Raw genomic sequence first — 21,158 nt, 5'->3', positions numbered from 1 at the left:
AAAGACAAAGAGTACCATGCTAGAAAACAGAACCCGACCTTCTGCTGTCTCCAGGAAATACAGCTAAGCTCTAAAGATAAAAAAAAAGATTGAAAGTAAGGGGCTGGAAAACTATTACACAAGCAAACAGTAGCCAAAAGAAGGCAGGAACAACCATAATTAAGGCAAATAAAACAGACTTCAAACTAAAAAACATGACAACAGGCATAGATGATCACTACATAGTGCTCAAGGGGACAATACACAAGAAGACAAACACTCATCAACATATACTCACCAAATGAAGGAGCATCAAAATACATTAGACAATTACTATTCATCCCTGAAAACAGACATAAGAGAAAATACATACGTAGTAGAACACTTTAACACCCCACTCTCAACAAGGGACAGATCAACAATACAAAAAATAAACAAGGACACAATAGCCCTAAATAAAAACCTAAACCACATGGGCCTCATAGACATCTACAGAACATATAAAATGAATACACATTTTTCTGAAGCACACACAGCTCATTCTCCAGGATCAACCACATACCGGGCCAAAAGACAAACATCAAAGGATACATGAAGATCAAAATCATGCCAACTATCTTCTACCATAATGGCATCAAACTAGAAATCAACCATGAAAAGAAAGCAAGAAACCCATTTCATGGAGAGTGAACCACACATTACTGGAAAACCACTGGATTAATGAGAAAAATCAAAGAAGAAATTAAAAAATACCTCAAGGCATCTCAGACATCAAACTATACTACAAAGCCATAATAATTAAAACAGTATGGTACTGGAATAAAAACAAACACCCAGATCACTGGAATAGAATTGAGCCCAGAAATAAACCCACACATATATGGACAGTTAATCTAAGACAAAGGAGCAAAGAATATGGAATGGAACAAGAATCATCAGTTAAATAAATGGTGCTGGGGAAACTGGACCACCACATGCAAAAGAATGAAACAAGACTAATACCTTACACCATGCCCAAAACCAACTCAAAATGGATAAGACTTGAACATAAGACTTGAACCATAAAATATATTGAAGAAAATATTGGCAAAACATTACATGACATACATCTCAGTAACATATTGAAAGACTCATCCCCCAAAGCAAAGAAAGTAAAGGAAAAGATAAACAGCTGGGACTACATTAAACTAAAAAGCTTCTATACAGCAAAAGAGACAATAACCAAAACAAAGAGACACCGCACTGATTTGCAGAAAATATTTGCACTCCATACAACTGATAAGGGTCTGATCACAAAGATCTACAAAGAGCTCACAACTCAACAAAAACAAAGCAAACAATCCAATCAAAAAATGGGCAAAAGAGCTAAACAGACATTTCTCTCTTAGAGGAAATGCAATGGCCAACATGAAAATTGTTCAACATCACTTATCATCAGGGAAATGCAAATCAAAACCACAATGAGATACTACCTCACACCAGTGAGAATGGCACATTTTTAAAAAACTGGCAAAAACAAATGCTGGTATGGATGTGGAGAAAAAGGACCTCTCTTACACTGCTGGTGGGAGTGCAAACTGGTCCAATCACTATGGAAAGCTGTGTGGAGGTTCCTCAAATTACTAAAAATGGAGCTATCATATGACCCAGCAATTCCACTCCTAGGAATCTACCCAAAGGACACAAAAACATTAATTTAAAAGGAAACCTGCACTCCTGTGTTTATTGCAGCACTATTTACAATAGCTAAGATATGGAAACAACCTAAATGCCCCAAAAAGATGACTGGATCAAGAAGATGTGATATGTATACAAAGTGGAATACAATTCAGCAATCACAAAACATAAACTCATGTCATTTGCAGCAACACGGATGGAGCTGGAAAGGATTATGCTCAGAGAAATGAGTCAGAAGGAAAAAGAAAAAATATTGGATGGTTTCACTTATAGTAGGAATATAGGGGAACTGAAAAAAGGAACAGAAAAAGACAAAATTAGCAGATAAATTATAGATACAAGACATATAGCAGAGGAGGGGGAGAGGGCAAAGCACAAGGGACTATGATGTGATGTGGTAGTGATGGGGTGATGTGGTAGTGGGTGGTAGTGGGATGATGTGGTAGTGGGAGTTTTATGGGATTACACCTGGGAGGAAAAGTCAAATACTGTACAAAAATGAACAACAATGTAATTTTTAAAAAATTCAAAAAAGAACTGTTAAGGACAAATAAACTATTTTTAACACTAAAAAGGACAATTTTTAAATGTATTTCTAAAAATTGCTTTTTATGCTGAAAATGCTAGATTTCTTCTGCCCAGAATAATTTTAACAAAATTATGTTTTGTATGAATATAATTAAAATGAAATGAATGCATATTTCACTAATATGACAAAATCATCAAGGGAAAAATGCAAAAGAACAAAATTAAAGGGAAAAAACAGTATTTAAGCAGTAACATTATTTTTTTAAAAGATATAAATTTACCAACTATTATTAAGTCTTGCCTCCATGAGTGACTAGAGGAAATTTAACAATGACATGAAAACACTAACAAAAATGCATTAAAATCTGGCACGGATTATTTTGTCTGATTACTGCTATGCCTAGTGTGTTGAACAAAAATCATTGCTGTGAAAATGAGGTATCAAATTTCTTGAAATACAATCATTCATAGCATTCCCTTATACTCTTTTTATTTCTAAAAAGTCAGCAGAAGTGCTATTTCACTCCTGATTTTAATTATTTGAGTCTCCTCTCTGTATTACTTTGTTACTACAGCTCACCCTTGAGCAAGTCAGGTTTAAACTGTTTAGATCCACTAGTATGTGGTCTTTGTCTATCCATGTCACCTGATTATACAGATGGCCAAATATAAGTTAGATTTTTTATTTCACGGTGGGCCAAAACCCTTAATCCCCTCACTGTTCAAGTGTCAAACATATAACTGGAGTTATCAATTTTGTTGATCATTTCAATGATCAAATAATTTTCTCTACTGTTTTTTCCTTTTTATGTTTATTTATGCTGTAATCTTTATTATTCCCTTCCATATATCTCCTTTGGGCTGTCTGCTCTTAATTTAGTTTCTTAATGTAAAGGTTAGATTTTAAAATTAAGACCTTTATTTATTTAATATAGGCATTTACCACTACCAAGTTCCCTTTAGGCATTACTTTACCTGCATACCATTTTACTACTTTTTGTTTTTGTTTTCATTCGTCTCTAAATATTTTCTAATTTCCCTTTTGATTTCTTCTTTGACCCATCACTTAGGAGCTTGTTTTTCATGTGTATTTTGAATGTTCTAACTTTTCTTCAGTTATTGGTTTGCAATTTCATTCCAATGTATTTAAAAAAAATACTTTGGTAGATTTTTATCCTTTTATATTAACTAAGATTGTTTTACAGTCTAAAATATGGTCTACCTTGGAGAATATTCCATGTGCATTTTAGAGAAATATATATTCTGCTGCTTTTAGATGGAGTGTTCTTCTATAAATATCTGTTAAGTCTAGTTGTTTCATTTTTTTCAAGTTTTCTACTTCCGTGTGGATCTTTTGCCTGCCTGTTCTATTCATTATTGAAAGACCTATGAGTTTTTAAATTTAATGTGAAGGAAAATCAGCTATCAAAATAGTTTAACTTAACTACCATTACCTTCTCTATGAAAGACTAACATAATCATTGTCTTGTGGATTAAAAAACAAGACAGATCACTATCTATCACAAATACCTTCTATTCTAGAAAACTTCAAAAGACTTATAGAAGTCAAACCAGCTATGATAGAAAAGAAAAATATTTTAAAAGGAAAAACTGAAATTATCTGCACCTGCAGTATTTATCTATATTAAAGTTAACATTCTCTATGAGGAAAGGAAGCCACATAAAAAAGGATATGTTAATAAGTTGGCCAAATAAACATCTGTAGAAAAAGGTTCTCTCCTCAAAAGAACATTAATAATAAATACCAACATTCCATTTTTTCAATATTTTGACTCCAAGTGATTTTACTTGGAAAAATAAGCACAAGAAAGAATTCAGTATGACAATCTGTCATTAAACCTCACATACATCTAGTTTCTACATGAGATGTTATCATTAGAGCTACTGTAGTGTGTATGGTCTCCCTCAAATACATCCACATCTTAATTCCAGGACACTTATATGGCAAAAGGGACTTTGCACATACTAATCAAGATAAAGACACTAAGATGAATAATATCATCCAGGTGGGTCCAATGCAAGCACAATGGTCCCTACACAAGAGAACCAGAAGTGATATTCAGAGATGCTGATATGATGACATAAGAAGAGAGTGTAATAATACACTTAGAAGATGAAGAATACAGTCAGCCACCAGAACCCTGAAGAGCAAGTAAACATTTTCCTCACTAGAGGATCTCTGAAGGAAACAGCCTTGGTGACTTTACCCCAGTGTAACTAACCTTAGTGTTAGTTACCCCAGTGTAACTAACCTCAAACTCCTAGAACTGTAAAAGGATAAAATTTTGTTGTCCTAAGCTATCAAATTTATGGCAATTTTTTATAGCACAAATAAACCAAAACAGCATCCTACTAAAAAGTTTATCAAGCGAGGTACACATCAGAATTACCCTGGAAGTTTGTTAAAGATACATATTCCTGAACTCATTTCTAAAAATTTGATTCCCTACAATTGTGGTAAGACACACAAAATATAAACTTTCTAAGAAGCTTCTCAGATAAATGTGCTGCAAATCAGTGCAAAAGGCAAATGACAGAAAAAATAAAGCCCTCAACAAAAATGAGTATGGAAGGAACATACCTCAACATACTAACAGGCCATGTATGACAAAAGCCACAGCCAACCTCATACTCAATGGTGAAAAAGTGAAAGCTCTTCATCTAATATCAGAAACAAGACAAGGATGTCCACCCTCACCACTACTATTCAATATAGTGCTGGAAGTCCTAGCAGGAGCAATTAGAGAATAAAAGGGTGTAAAAAGTATCCAAAATGAAAAGGTAGAAGTAAAACTATAACTATTTGCAGATGACATAATATACATAGAAAATTTCAAAGACTTGACTAAAAAGCTATTAGAAATAATGAATAAATACAGAAAAGCGCAGGTTACAAAATTTATATACAAAAATTGTTGCATTTCTATATGCAAATAATCAACAAGCAGATAGAAAAATCAGGAAAACAATGTCATTTACAATTCATAAAAAAGAATTAAATTCTCTGGAATGAACTTAACCAAAGTGAAAGACCTATACATGGAAAACTATAACCACTGTTGAAAGAAACAGAATACACAGAGATGTAAAGCTATTCTGTACTCACAGGTTCAAAGAAATAACATCACCAAACTGGCTAGATTGCCTTAACCATTACGTAGAGTCAATGTAATCCCTATCAAAAACCCAATGACATTCTTTACATAACAAATTAAAAAATCATGAAACTTACTTGGAAATGTAAAAGACCCCAAATGGCAAAAAATAATCCAGAGGGGAGAAAAAATTGGAGGTATCACACTTCCTGACTTCAAACTATACTATAAAGCAATAATAGTTAAATACTATGGCACTAGAATAAAAGCAGACACACAGATCAATGAACCAGAATTGTGAGCCCTGAAATAAAACCACACACTAATGAACAACTAACTTAGGAGAAAGTAGCCAGGCGCATACAATGGAGCAAGGAAAGTCTTCAGTGGTGCTAGGAAAACTGGACAGACACATGCAAAAGAGTAAAAATAGGTCACATTTACACACCACACACAAAAATTAATTCAAATACGTGCTATGTGCTGGACACTGGCCTTAAAGATGTGTTTGCAAACTTGCCTCCAACAGCAAGGGAAACAAAAGCAAAAATAAATACATGGAACTACACAGCAAACTAAAAAGCTTCTGCACAGTAAAAGAAATATTATCAAAAGAAAATGAAATTCCAGTGAATGGGAGAAGTCATTTTTACATCACCAATCCAACAAGCAGTTAATACCCAAAATATACAGAGTATTCATAAAACACAAATAACCCAATTGAAAAATGGACAAAGGATATGAATAGACACTTCTCCAAAGAAAACTACAGCTGGTTAATAGGCATATGAAAAGATGTTCATCATCTTTTATTATTAGAGAAATGTAAATCAAAACAACAATGAAATGTCACACCACACTTGTCAGAATGGTTGTTTTGCAAAAGACAAAAATCAGTAAGTGTTAGAGAGGATATGAAGAGAACCCTTGTACACTGTTTGTGGGCATATAAATTGGTGCAGTCATTATGGATAGCAGTATAGAAAAATCATCAAAAATAAAAATAAAAATTCTGTACAACCCAATTATCCCACTTCTGGGTATTTACCCCAAGAAACACTAATTCAAGCAGATGCAGGCCCCCTCATGTTTATTACAGCATTATTTACAAAAGCTTGAAAAAAACTAAGTGTCCATCAAAACACAGATAAAGATATGATATATATAACGTAATAGAATACTGCTCAATTATAAAAAAATAGATGAAGTTGTACCATCTACAACAACATGGATAGACCTAAAGGTAATTATGGTCAATGAAATAAGTGAGATAGAAAACAAATACCATATGATTTCTCTCATATGAGATAAACAGAGAAAATAAACAGAAGGATGAGCTAACAAACAAAAATTAAACTTTTGGGCTAAAAGATGAATTAGTGTAACCAGAAGGAGAAGGGAGGAAATAAGTAAATCGGGCAAACTCAGTGGTATGGTGAAGGATAGTATTAAGACGTTCAGAGGTGAACTATTTTTTTTTTTTTAGTGTGAACCTAATATAGTATATACAGGTAATGATTTTTAATGATTCACACCTGAAATCTTGTGTAATATTACAATACAATAAAAAATGAATAATGAGGAGCCTCCCTCGTGGCACAGGGGTTAAAGACAGAGCTATCAAGCTATCACCAGCCACTGCAGCACGAGTTCTATTTCCAGGCCTGCTAGGGAGGTAACCCACATGGCACAGCAGACCTCTCCTGTCGTGCCCGCTGCTCCCCTCAGCAGTGTATTTCAGTAGATTTGTCTGTTCTGCTCCTCACTCTGTCTCTGGTGAATGAATCCTCTCACCTCCCACCCCTACACCTCTGGCCAACACCCCAGCTCTTGTATGCATAAATAAATAAATCTTTTAAAAAACTGAATAATGAAATTTTGACTCTGGGGGGAAAAAGGAAAAAAAACTATCAATGTTAACATTTTGATGTATTTTAAATATGTATGTGTATTTTTATCATAACACCAAGAACATAATAATTGCCCTACCTTGTAGAGGCCGCCTTCTTTATTCCTTTCAACCTTGTCAATTTGATAATTGAGAAGCGATTACATAGGTTTGATTTAAATGCCTTTTACTAAAAATAAAAGTTCTTCACGAATTAAAGGCATCATTCACCTATGCTATGTTTTTCTACCTAGTAGTGCCTCAATTTATTTTGACAATATTAGTGATTTTTAAATTAAAGCTATCTTTGTGCCTTTACAGAATAAACACACCGATTTTATTCAAATGCAAAACTGTAAAAGAAAAACTGAAATGATAAAAATACCAAGACATTTTTCAAAAAAAATATTTTCAAAAAATAGATAAAAAATAACAAGTGTGTTTCTTACCTGTTAAGTGATCTAAGTAGTACTGATAGAGCTTGCACTGAATTGGAGTCATTCTCACAGCTAACACATATTCATGCTTTGGAGGCAAGAACTTTGTTAATGCTGTATAATCTTTTCTCTGTAATTAACAACAAAGAATGAAAACTAACTTTAATACATGACAGAAATTAACTGCTCTCTAAGGATTCTCATTAACATTGTATTTAACCAAAACATACACATCTTCTTAGGAAAACATCTTCTTACACATTTACCCTTCTTAATCATACAATGATCCACATATGATTGTATTTACTATATTACATATGACTACACAATATGATGTGGTGGTAAAAAGACTGCAACACATGAGACAAATCTTAAATTGAAGTGTTCATACCACCCAGTGAGAAAATTAGGTTTCCCTTATATAGAATTGTAAGGTCTGTGCAGGGAGCCTGGTGAGGGCCCCAGGCTGCGGGCACAAGGAGGGGCCTTGAAACCGCAAAGGGAATTCCACCTTTGCCTCAGTTCCTGGAACCAGAGGCCTCCACCTGACTCAAACAGGACCTGATAGTGATCAACCAAAAACTGCAAACAAATAAAAACACAACTTCGGCTCTGCATACCCAGTTTCCCACCTAACCTTTCCTCACCCTATAAAAGGACATCTTCCCCCACAACGGGCACGACTTCTCTGATCCCCATGGGGGTCGGTGAACCTCGCCTGGGAGTGCAATAAAGTTCCTGCCTGTGAGAAACTTAGCCTGGCTCTCCTCTTTACTGCACAAATCCTTTAAAGAATAAAAGACAAAATGGGCAGGGGATGGGTTGATGGTAGTAGCAAAAAGACTTGCTTTAAACACAGAGTAAACCCAGTGAGTCTGATGCAATCTGGCTGTCCTTGTGGTAAGATGTACCAGAATGCCAGAGGATGGCACATAATACTTCAGGGAGAATGCTTGCCCAACTGAGAAAGTAAGTCTCATAGAAAGGCTCTATAAGCCACTCTATTAAAAAAATAAGAAATAAAGAAACACTATTTTGCTAGATACAAATGACTACCTAACCCAGAAAAATGCTGGCTAGGTAGCGGAGCAGCAAGACAGAAACACAGTACTTTCTAGTATCTGGTGATCAATCAGACCAAACAGAATGCCAATGCTTTATATGATGCCAGAAAGATAGCCTATCTCATATATTATGTCTTTGGAGTTACCCTATTAGGATCTTAGAGTTTGAAGAAAAGTATGATTCTTTGGATCTAACTGCTGGCTTAATCTTTACATACTTAATAATGTAGGTTCACTGAAGATCCACATGTAAGTAACACTTACTAGAGCATTCAGGTTATTATATGTAGTTGAAAGTAATATACCTTTCTTCTAAATTATACTGAAAATGGTTCCTCTCATAATTCATAATTGCCTATTTTACAACCATTTCAATTAAGTGAGGCTTAGAATGCCAAGCTATAGAACTAGGATGAGCACAGGAATTTGTTAATCATAATAGCTGTGCTCCTTTAATGTACTCCTTCTATCTTAACCATGAATAATACAAACATTAACATATGCAAACATGAAACCACACACTAGGCAAATAAATTAATCAATTATGCTCCAAACTTCTTAATGGAATATTGTTGAAAAATTAAATGCCATATCAATGTTTAAGGACAAATAGGTTTTATGTAAAACTACATACTGAAAAAAGGAGAAAGAAAACACAAAACAATTAAAATTTAAATTCAGAAAACATTTTGGGATTGCAAAATAACAAAGTAACAATAATTATTACTATGGAATGTATTTGTACCTGAACACATCCAGCTAACATCTCATAAAGAATGTGTGCACGTTTTTTCATCACTCTGACATCTACCATGGTAGAATCTGCACATTGACCATTTTGGATTGGATTTATAAATCGATTCCTGAACTCCTTAATAGATCCAAGCAAATTTTCCTTGATAAAGTTAACCATGCAATGATCTACAAGAAAATACATTAATTAGCAACACTAGTTAAAAAGACTCAAAATTCTCTAATGAAATGCACATATCAAAAATGCATGCTGGGCCTCCCCGTGGCACAATGGTTGAGCGCTGGGTTGCGAGGCTGCCCGCAGCCTCTGCAGCGCAGGTTCGATCCCCGGCTGCCGGCGAGGGTCCCACATGGCGCGCAGACTTCTCCTGCCGCACCCACTGCTCCCCTCAGTAGTGTATTTTATCAGTCTGCCTGTTCTGTTCCCCGCTCTGGTGAATTCTCTCACCCTCCCACACTTCTGACTGTACCCAGTGCTTGTATAAATAAATAAAAAATAAATATTTAAATAAAAAAAAGAAAAAAGAAAAAAAATGCATGCCATGGGAGCATTAAAATTAAACTACAAAGAATAGCAAGCTGACTATAGACCAAACATTGGTTATGAACCTAATCTAGAACTACATTATCTAAAATGCAACAAGATATTCAAATATAAACATCCCTAAATAGTAAACACGAATGTTTTAAAAAACACTTATTTTTTAACTCAGCATTTTTTTAATTGAGGTAATTAATGTTAGTTTATATAACACTGTATATGTTTTAGGTGTTCAGATTCATACTTCGTCAAATGAATGTTGTCTTACCACACCTACAAACAAAATACGATAACCCTCTATCACAGTGCACTGGATCCCCTCCAACTTTTGATTGCTCCTCCCCATAGCTTCATCTATTCACTATTCTTTACAATACATATAAAGTATAAAACAAATGTTCTACAATTGAAACCATGATTTTATAGTCATAAGGCCATCTTGTGAAGAAATAAGATAGTGAATCAAAATAATAAATTCAGGTAATAAGCTATTTTATCAAATTTTATATTAACAATTTAAATCCAGAAGTTCTTAACAGCTATTATTTACACTATACAATACAGGATCACAATGTGAACTAGCATTTCTATAAATGGGTAATAGAAAAGATGGAAACTGGAACAAACAAAAATAAAACGTTGGCTACACAGTGAAATAACAGCCAGAATTATACATAAAAAAAAGTTACTACAAATACAATAAAACCATGTAAATAACAAATAAAAAGCAATTATATTTTAATTTGTTATGTTGAATGACATGTTTCCTCTTTAGTGTCACCACACACATATGAAGATGAGGGAAATTCACAAGTCACTTCCCTGGGTTCACATCATCTGTCCTCCTCCTCAGCAAGCTCAATCATGACATGGATTCAACATAGCTCTCCCTCAACCTCCCTAAAATGTTCATGTTTGGTATTAATTTTTGATTTCCTATCAGTACCACTCCCAAAACTGTATATATTTTGTTACCATATCTTCTGGGTCATCACAAATACATTTATATTTTTAAAGTAGTCATTAAGATTTCTGAAAGTTTTTATATTTCAAATGCTCTATTTTACATTACAACACTCACAATGGCATACTTACTTATTTGGTTTCCTATTCATATTTTTAATCATTCTACTTGAAAAGCATGATATTCTTTCACAACATACTATAATGGACTTTAGTTTATCATGTAGATCATGTCAAAGACTATATTAAACAGAAGAAAGGTAAATGGTAAAGTGGCAATAACATATCTCTGAGGCATACAAATAGTCTACAGTAAAATTGCAGCTATTAACTCACATTCAATTAGGTTATTCTGAAGGGGTGTCCCTGTTAAAATAATCCTCCTTCTTGAGCGTATAGAATTCATAGCTTTTGAAACAGCAGATGCTTCATTTTTTAGAATATGACCTTCATCACAAACAACAAAATCAGGACCTAGAAAAATGTTTAGAAAACCAACATTTAATTAATACATAATGAAACTAAAAATGTTATCTATTTATGTCAAGTTAATCCTTTTACAGCGCTCTTCTGTGGGTAGATAAGACAGCACCCTTAAAAGAATAATCATGTTTTAATGTTACCTTCTGCTGTATTTGGTTAATGTGCCACTAAGTAGCAATAATTATATCCTTACAGTGCAGTATTTAATGCTACTATAGAAAGCACTAAAGAGTCTCCAAATGTTAAAAAATAGACAAGAATAAAAATAATCACAAAGGTGAAAGATTACCCCTACCCCTAACAAATTTGGGATCTCTGAAAAAACGTTTTTTATTAGTAAAAAACAATATTCAATTCAGCATTAGTATACCAAGTTAAAACTAACACATAAAAGTAAAAACAATTTATATATATATATATAAATATGAAGAGAAATTTCAAACTTACATTAAAAAAACAATACACAAACCATAATAGGCTGTATATTCTCATTTTAACTTATTCCAAATGATAGGGGAAATTTTAACTGGTAAAGGACAAATAAACTAATTGTTACAGGAATATATGAAATGTGGAGAACACTTTCCAAAGTATAAAAATCTCATAGCTAAGAGTGACTCATTTTTTTAAATTTTATTTACTTATTTATTTTAAGTATCCTTGTTTATTTTTTCACAAAAATTTCTCCCCTCAGTATGGTAAGAGTGACTCTTTCAAAAGAAATATATACACTTATTTTATTAAGGTAATATATGTATTATATACTAAAAGATACCATAGATCAACTCAACTTTCTTGCTGGTTGGCAAGAACACCTATTACTTAACTATTGATTTTAAAAATAGCAGCTATCAAATTAACCCCTATCAGTTAGGCTTCAGGAAATATTCATCTTCTATATCATTTCAAATGTAACTGCTTGAATATAAATGATCAGCATGATATTCAGCATTCAGATGGGGCTACACAAATAGATATATTATTATTAATAAACTTTCTCAAACCTAACATCTGCATCTAGCTTTCAATTCAAAAACTATTTTCTATTTTGAGTCCTAAAAAGTTCTTTATAAAGAAAAGTAACATTTTACAAGTGATTTAGGTGATTTCTACACCTAATATTCGGTGTTCATGAGTGTGTGGTAAAATTGGTACTCACACATACTCCTTAGGGAGTTAAATTTACATCAGACTTCTAGGAAAATTTTAAAATACCAGTTAAAATGTATAATGTATGCATCTTCTGACCCATATTTCAATTTCTAGGAATTCATCCTAAACATATACTTTTACAAGTACTCAAAGATACATAAAACAATATTCTCTGCAGTGTAGTTTGTTATGTTGGAAAACTGGTAAGTACCTAAAACCTTGTAAGAGGGAGTTAATAAAAGTATGGCATAATGAAATTCATGATGGAATTAGTGATGTATATCTCTACATAACTTTGAAAGATATACAAAACATTAAATTTTAAAAAGTTGTAGTCTATAGTATCATCTCATTTGTATTTATTTATTTTTTAAAGTTTTATTTATTTATTTATTTATTTATTTATTTATTTATTTATTTATTTATTTATGCAAGCACTGGGTACAGTCAGAAGCGCAGGAGGGTGAGAAAATTCATCAGAGCCAGAGCAGGGAACAGAACAGGCAGACTGACGAAAAACACTGCTGAGGGGAGCAGCAGGCGGCAGGAGAGGTCTGCGCACCTTGGGGGACCCTTGCCAGCAGCCGGAGATCGAACCAGTGCTTGCACAGGCTGTGGTTAGCTTCCCAGCCCAGGGCTCAACCACTGCGCCACCAGGGAAGGCCTTCATTTGTATTTAAATAACCACCTCAAGTAGGGTGATTTTATCTGTATATATAGATAGGTAGTGAAATAAAGGTTTGGCCTTTGCCTCTAGTTCCTAGAAGAAAAGATCTAAACCCCCAGAATTTCCTGTTAAGGAAATCGTTGTTTCCCTTGATGGCTGTGACACACCAAACAGTATGCTAAGAATGTTATATATGGTGTAATTTTGAGGTACATGACATCTTCTGGACCACTCAAGACTAAGATCACCCATATGAGTGATGAATCATGTCTGCATGACCAAGCTCATACTCTAGAAGCAATACTGCATCGTGTGTTATCAAACATCATTGCTGGGAGACATAAATCTGGGTCCTGTACTATGTATGTTTTTCAGTTTTCATTTAATTTATATACTTCTAGTGTAATAAGAAATAACTATAACAGCTTTTCTAAGTTCTGCAAGTCAAGGTCAATTACTAAAACATAGAGTGGCCTTGGGAACCTCCAAACATTACAATAGAAAATACAAACTCTAAAAGAAAACAATCTTATTTTTTAAAATTTATTTATACAAGAACTGGGGTACAAGCCAGAGGCACGGGAGGGTGAGAGGATTCACCAGAGAGAGAGACAGCGGGGTGCAGAACACTGCTGAGGGGAGCAGTGGATGAGGCAGGAGAGGTCTGCCGCGCCATGTGGGTTGCTCCCCAAACAGCTCACGCTGCAGAGGCTGTGGACAGCCTCACAGCGCAGAGCTCAACCCGCTGCACCACCAGAAGGCCCAAAGGAAAATATAGTCAACAGATACACAAAAAGGTAATCAGTATCACTCATCATCATGGAAATGCAATCAAAACCACAATGAGGAATCACTTCACACTTTTATAATGGTTACTATTAAAAAAAAAACCTACAGGAAATTAATGTTGGATGAGGACATGGAGAAAAGGGAACCCTTGTGCTTTGACACAAATATAAATCAATGTAGCCACTTTGATAAACTATAAGGAGGGTCCTCTAAATTTAAAAAATAGAACCACCATATGATCCAGCAATCCCACTTCTGGTTATCTATCCAAAAAAATAAAATAAAATCATTATCTTAAAGATTTATCTGTAACTCCCATGATCATTGCAGTGTTATTTAACAACAGCCAAAACATGGAAGTAACTCAAGTGTCCATCAACAGATGAACAGATAAAGAAACTGTGATAGATACATAATGGAAGATTCCTTCAGTCATGAACGAAGAAAATTCTGCCACCTGTGATAACATGGACAGCCACAGAGGGCATTATTATGCAAAGACAGTAAGTCAGACAGAGAAAGATGAGCACTGTATGATCTCATTTCTGTGCAATATTTTTTAAAAAAACTCATAGAGAACAGATTGGTAGGGGAAGAAGGGGTGTTGAAACATGGTGAATATGGTCAAAACCACAAACTTCCAGCTATAGGAGCAGTCAGTCTTGGGATGTAGTGTACAGCAGGGCAACTAGGGTTAACAATACTGCATTGTATATTTGAAAGCTGCTGAGAATGGACCTTAAAAAAATTCTCATCAAAAGCAAGAATATTTCTTTTTTTACTATTTTTTAAATTAATTTATTTTTTACAATGGTTGCTTTCTTTTCTCAGGTGTAGTCCCCATAGAATTTCCCACCACCAATTCACCCTATGTACTGATGATTGTTAACTAAATTCATTGTCAGGAACATAACAATATATACATATCTATATATATATCAATATATATATCAATATATCAAATCAATATATCAAATTAAAAGTTTTCAAAGATACATGCTAGAATAAGCACAAAAAATTTCTGAAAGGATTTACAATAAGCAATAATGGGACAGGGAGGAAGGTAACTTCTACTTTTCAATATATACCTTTATTTCTTTTTTCTAAAAGATTTATTTATTTATGCACACAAGAACTGGGGTACAGGCCAGAGGTGCCGGGGTGAGAGAATTCATCAGAGACAGAGTAGAGAGCAGAACAGGCAGACTGACTGAAATACACTGCTAAGGGGAGCAGCGGGCGAGTCAGGAGAGGTCTGCTGTGCCATGTGGGTAGCTCCCTGGCCGGGGATCAAACTCCTGCTGCATTGGCTGCGGTTAGCTTCATAGGTTGTGTCTAACCCCTTGCACCACCAGGTAGGCCCTATACCTTTATTTCTGTTTGTATTTTGCTTAAGAATACATATTGCCTTTATAATTTCTTTAAAATTAAAAAGAACTATTTATTAGAATGGCAATGGAAAGAGAAAGAACCCTATCTTGGATAAGGATACTGAGATAACAGAAGCAGAAAGAAATCAAGGTAACATATTCATTATAATCCTGAGCCACTAAAAAAGTTAAATGCTATTCATATACTGTTTACTAAGATAGAGATGTATTTAAGATTTTCAAACATAAAAAAATTGTACAAACCTTTAGTGGTTTATAACAAATACGTTTTAACTACATTGGAAATAAGTTTTTTTAAAACTTCAATTTCAAACAGTGACAAAAATGAAGTGGGAGGATTTGAAAGTAAATCTACTTGAAAACACTTGACATATTACAAGAAGAATGGCAGTAATGAGGCTCTGGAGAGTTAAAGAGATTTAGAGAAGCCTGAAAAAAAGTTGTCCCGTTCAAAAATTCAAACCTGGAGATACAACCAGGAAGATGACATCAGAGGAAGTTACCTGATTTACTACAGGTAGAATAAACTGAGATGTTCAGGTAATCACTACATTCAGAGGCTCCTGCAAAGTGGGGCAAAACCAGAGTGGCTATCAGTCACTGGGGAGCAACAACGACCAAGTGGGATAGAAGAGAAGTGGAGGAAATTTAACTGAGGGCAAAACAGGAGGGGGAGCAGCATGGGTAGAAACCATGGTGTCTGCACCTAAGCACAAAGAGAGCAAATCTGAGCACCAAGAATCTAGCCATGGAAGAGACAGGTGTGAGTACCGTGATGAGCCAAGCAGACCAGGTTGGTGGGGGGGCGCGGGGGCAGGGAGGAAGGCAAAGCTCAGAGAGGGTCAACCCAAGAGAACCATTTCTCCCTAGGAAGGGGCAAATACAAGACCTAGCAGATACAGTGAGGGCAGATGGGAGCAAGCCAGGCTGCACTGAAGGTATGACCTATAGACTGCAGAGAAGAAGGGCTAGTAGGACTGACATAGGCAATACCAAAGTCCATGTATGGCAGAGTCACAACAGACATAGACTCCTCCAGGACCCTCCCTGATTCACTGAAGATCCAGCTACAAATCAGCTCTCCCTAACATATAGCACCATCTACTGGAAAGTGGAAACACTGCAAACTTAATATTCAAAAAGTAATAAGGAAACCAAAAAATGGCTACCTGACTCCTCAGGGCAATACTACAGCACACAGAACAAATTAACAGAACACAAACACTAAGACATGGAAGATTTCTTTCTACTATCACATAAAGAATTCAAATTTGCCATGATAAATGAATTCAAAGAAATTGAAGAAATTACAGTAAAGCTGATCAAAGATATATAAGAAAATTCAGAAAAACAAATGAATGTCCTGAGAAATTAATGAAAAGAATATGCAAATGAAAACTTTAAATAAGGAACTCTTGGAGATGCAGGATGTAAAAAAAAATCAAAAGTACAGTAAAAATTCTGGAAAAAAACTATGGAAGTATTATAGATCAAAGGGAATATCAAATCAGTGACTTTGAAGATGATAATGAACAAAGAATTCAGGTGGAAGAAGAGAGAAATGAAGGGAAAAACAAAGTAATACTTCGAGAATTAAGTATTGATTGAAAGGTAATATAAGAACAATGGATATCCCAGAAGGGCAAAAGAGACAGAAGAGAACAAAGGACTTATTTAAAGAAATAATAGCAGGAAAACTTCCCAAACATGGAGAAGGAACTAAACATACATGTCTATAAAGCCAAAAGAACACAAGGTACATAAACAAAATGAGACCTACATGAAAAAAAATAGTGATTGCAAGACAAAAAAATATTTAGGGTCTCCCGGGTGGAGACCCTAGGGTTTAAAGTCAGCACTAACAAGGGGTTAAAGTCAGCACTAACAAGTTATCCAGCCACTGCAGCTTGAGTTTAATCCCTCCCGGCCAGGGAGCTAACCCACATGGCATGGTGCAGCAGACCTCTCCTGTCTCACCTGATGCTTCCCTCAGCAGTATATGTCAGTAGATGCACCTGTTCTGCTCCCCACTCTGTCTCTGGTGAATCTTCTCACCCCCCACACCTCTAGCCTACATCCCAGTTCTTGTATGCATTGAAAAAAAAAAGAATATTGAAGTTAGAGAGGGTGAAGATGCATGCAGATAACCTATAAAGAAATCTTGATTGGGCTTACATTTGACCTCTCTGAAGAAACACTACAGTCAAAGTGAGAATGGACCAATATGAACAATATACATAAAGATAAAAACTGCCAAAAAACAATACTCTATTTTATAAGATTCTCTTTCAGATAGGTAGGACAATAAAGGCCTTCTCAAACAAAAAGAAGCTGAGGGAGACTGCGAACAATAGACCTTCCCACCAAGAAATGCTGAAAGGAGCTCTCATATCTGAATTGACAAAAAAACTTAAATGAAATGAACAGATCCACAAAATTAAGAACACAATGGCAGAATCAGACCTTCATATCTTAGTAATCACCCTGAATATAAATGGACCAAACTAACCTATCAAAAGACATAGAGTGATCGGTTAGATGAGAAAATAATGGCAAAATGTCTAATTTTTCCAGGAGGTGCAACTGACCACCAAAGATAAAAATAGTCTCAAAGTAAAGTTGGAGAATAATCTTACACACAAAGTGACCCAAAGAAAGGCAGAGACATCCATACTTGTATCAGTTAAAATACATTTCCAGCTAAAAAAGGCAACAAGACAGGGACAGATAATATACAATGATTAAGGGAACAATACATCAGAAAGACATAATACCAATATATACACGCCAAGTGAAGGAGCAAAATATATGAGGCGTTTACTAATATATCTGAAAAAGGACATTGGGAAAAACATGTTTGTTGCGGGTAACTTCATGAAGCCCATTTTCATCAATGGACAGATGAACCAGACAGAAAATAAATAAGGACCCAATAGTCTTAAACAAAGAATTAGACATGTGGGCCTAATAGACACTTACAGAGCATGGTACCCCAATAAAGTTGAATATACAATCTGCAAAAGTACACATGAGACATTCTCCAGGATTGACCATAGGGCACAAGACAAGTATAAACAAATTAATGAATACCGAACTCATACTAAGTATCTCTCTAACCACAATGGTATCAGACTAGAATTCCACCACAAAAAATAAAGCAGGAAAAATCTCTAATACCTGGAAACCAATCAACACACTACTAAATTGATTGGGTTAATGATGAAATCAAAGAAGAAATTTAAAAAAAATCTCAAGACAAATGATGATGAGGTCACCACACTCCAGAACTTAGGAGACACAGCAACATCAGAACTAAGAGGGCAGTACATAGCAACATAGGCCCACATCACGAAACAAAAAAGGAGCTCAAAGAAATAATATTACCTCTCACGTTAAGGAACTAGAAAAAGAAAAATGAACAAAACCAAAAGTCAGTAGAAGGAAAGAAATAATAAACACTAGAACAGAAGTAAATAAAATACAAATCAAAAAGGTTTAAATAGAAATTCAAAAGGTTAGTGAAAGAAAAGCTGATTCTTCAACAAAAAAAAGACAAACCTCTAGCTAGACGAACAAAAAAAAGGTGAAAACTCAAATAAACAGCATCAAAAATGAAACAGAAGTTACAATCAGATATTCAGCAGATTACAGAAGATTATTATATGCCAGTAAGTTGAATAGCATAGAAGATACAAACAAATTTTTGGAAAATACACAAACACCTAAGACTGAATATGGAAAAAATAAAAAACATGATCATGCCAGTTATGAGGAAGAAAACTGAAATAGTGATAAAATGTCTCCCTTCAAAAAACCTAAAAGTCTAGGAACAGATTGTTTCATAATGAGTGCTATGCAGCCTATGAGAGTGTCCGCAGCCTCTTCAGCACGAGTTCGCTACCGACTGGCCAGAGAGAAACCCACATGGCAAAGCAGACCTCTCCTGTCTCGCCTGCTGCTCCCCTCAGCAGTGTATTTCAGTCCGTCTGCCTGTTCTGCTCCCTGCTTTGTCTCTGGTGAATCCCCTCATTCCCCCCTGCATCTCTGGCCTGTACCCCAGCTCTTGTATGCATAAATAAATAAATCGAAAAAAAATCTTAACAATCCAAATTCAACAATGCATTTAAAAAATCATACACCATGACCAAGTGGGACATAAGAATGCTTCAACATCAGAAAATCAATCAGTGTAATTCACCACATCTATAAAAGGAAAGGTAAAAAATATGTATCAATTGATACTAGAAAATCATTTGATAAGATTCAACATGTATTTATAAGAACTCTCAAAAAATTGGGGACAGGACATACATCAATAATAACAAAGTCTAGTATCAACCCCAATGGTGAAAGTCTGAAAGTTTTCCCACTAAGATCTGGTACAAGACAAGGAAGTTCACTCTCACCCCTACCATTCAACATAGTACTGGAAGTCCTAGTCAAGGGTAATTATGCCAGAAGTGGCTATAAAAGGAATCCAAACTTGGAAAGAAGAAGTAAAGTTATCATTATTTGCATACAACATGATAATGTGCATAAAGAACCCTAAAGAGTCCACTAAAAAACTGACTGAAACAACAAAATAGTTCAGCAAAGTGGCACGCTACAAAAGCAATACACAAAAATCAGTTCCCTTCATATATGCAAACAATGAGCTAGAATATAATTTTTTAATCCCATTTGTAATGGCATTAAAACAAATTAAGCACCTGTAAGTAAAGTTACCAAAGGAGATGAAGGAAATATACAAAGAAAACTATCCCAGCTCATAGATTGGATAAATTAAAGTTGTCAAAATGGTCATCCTATCCAAAGCAATACATAGATGCAATACAATCCCTATTGAAGTCATAATGGCATTCCTGAATATTGGCATATTCTTCAATATCAAACAATATTACCAAAATGCACATGGAACCACAAAAGACCCAGAGGCGCCAAAGCAATCCTAACAAAAAGAGAAGGGGTGGTGAAATCACACTCCCAGACTTCAAACTTTATTACTTAGTTAAAATAATCAAAACAGTAAGGTACTGGAAAAAACACACATACACAAATGAAACAATTTAGAGCTAGAAATAAAACCATACCTACATGAATAGTTAATCTACAACAAAGAAGTCATGAATATACACTGAATCAAGAAAAGTCTCTTCAATATATGCTGTTGGCAAAACTGGACAGTTGTATGCAAAAGAATGAGATGAGACCACTATCTCACACCATACACAAAAATCCACTCAAAATGGATGGAAGACCTGAAACCATAAAAAACATAGGCAAAAACACTGTGCAACATCAATTTCAGAGATGTCTGTGTATGCTTCCCCAACACCAAGGAAAACAAAAGAAAATATAAACAATTGAGACTACATCAAACTCAAAAAGTTCTGCACAAAGCAAAAGAAACACTCACTAAAACAGACACCCTACTGAATGAGAGAAAATCTGTGCACACCATACATCTGATATCCAAGATCTAAAAAGAACCCTTAAAACTCAACAAAAAGAAAACAAACAACACAATCAAAAAATAGGTGAAATAGCCAGAGACAGAGAAGAGAAGAGAAGAGAAGAGAAGAGAAGAGACGGAAGAGAAGAGAAGAGAAGAGAAGAGAAGAGAAGAGAAGAGAAGAGAAGAAAGAGAAGAGAGAGAAGAGAAGAGAAAGAGAAGAGAAGAGAAGAGAGGAGAGACACATGCCCAAGAGGGACATGAAAAACTGCTCATCA

General features: G+C 34.9%; 1 protein-coding gene across 2 annotated transcripts in view; it reads right to left on the bottom strand.

The window, feature by feature from the left end:
- ATRX (ATRX chromatin remodeler) overlaps positions 1 to 21,158 on the bottom strand; it is a 155,170-nt gene that overhangs the window by 84,103 nt on the left and 49,909 nt on the right. For both annotated transcript variants that reach the window (XM_037511634.2, XM_054695664.1), the window contains exons 15-17: positions 11,283 to 11,420; positions 9,435 to 9,610; positions 7,638 to 7,755 (exon numbers count right to left, since the gene is read on the bottom strand). In XM_037511634.2, coding sequence (XP_037367531.2) covers positions 7,638 to 7,755; positions 9,435 to 9,610; positions 11,283 to 11,420 — 432 coding nt within the window. The remainder of the gene's footprint in view (positions 1 to 7,637; positions 7,756 to 9,434; positions 9,611 to 11,282; positions 11,421 to 21,158) is intronic.

The sequence above is a fragment of the Talpa occidentalis genome, unplaced genomic scaffold (assembly GCF_014898055.3).
Source record: "Talpa occidentalis isolate TD23 unplaced genomic scaffold, MPIMG_talOcc4v2.1 talOcc4.15, whole genome shotgun sequence".
In the NCBI taxonomy this organism is placed as follows: domain Eukaryota; kingdom Metazoa; phylum Chordata; class Mammalia; order Eulipotyphla; family Talpidae; genus Talpa; species Talpa occidentalis.
This window is presented reverse-complemented; position numbering and strand designations above follow the sequence as displayed.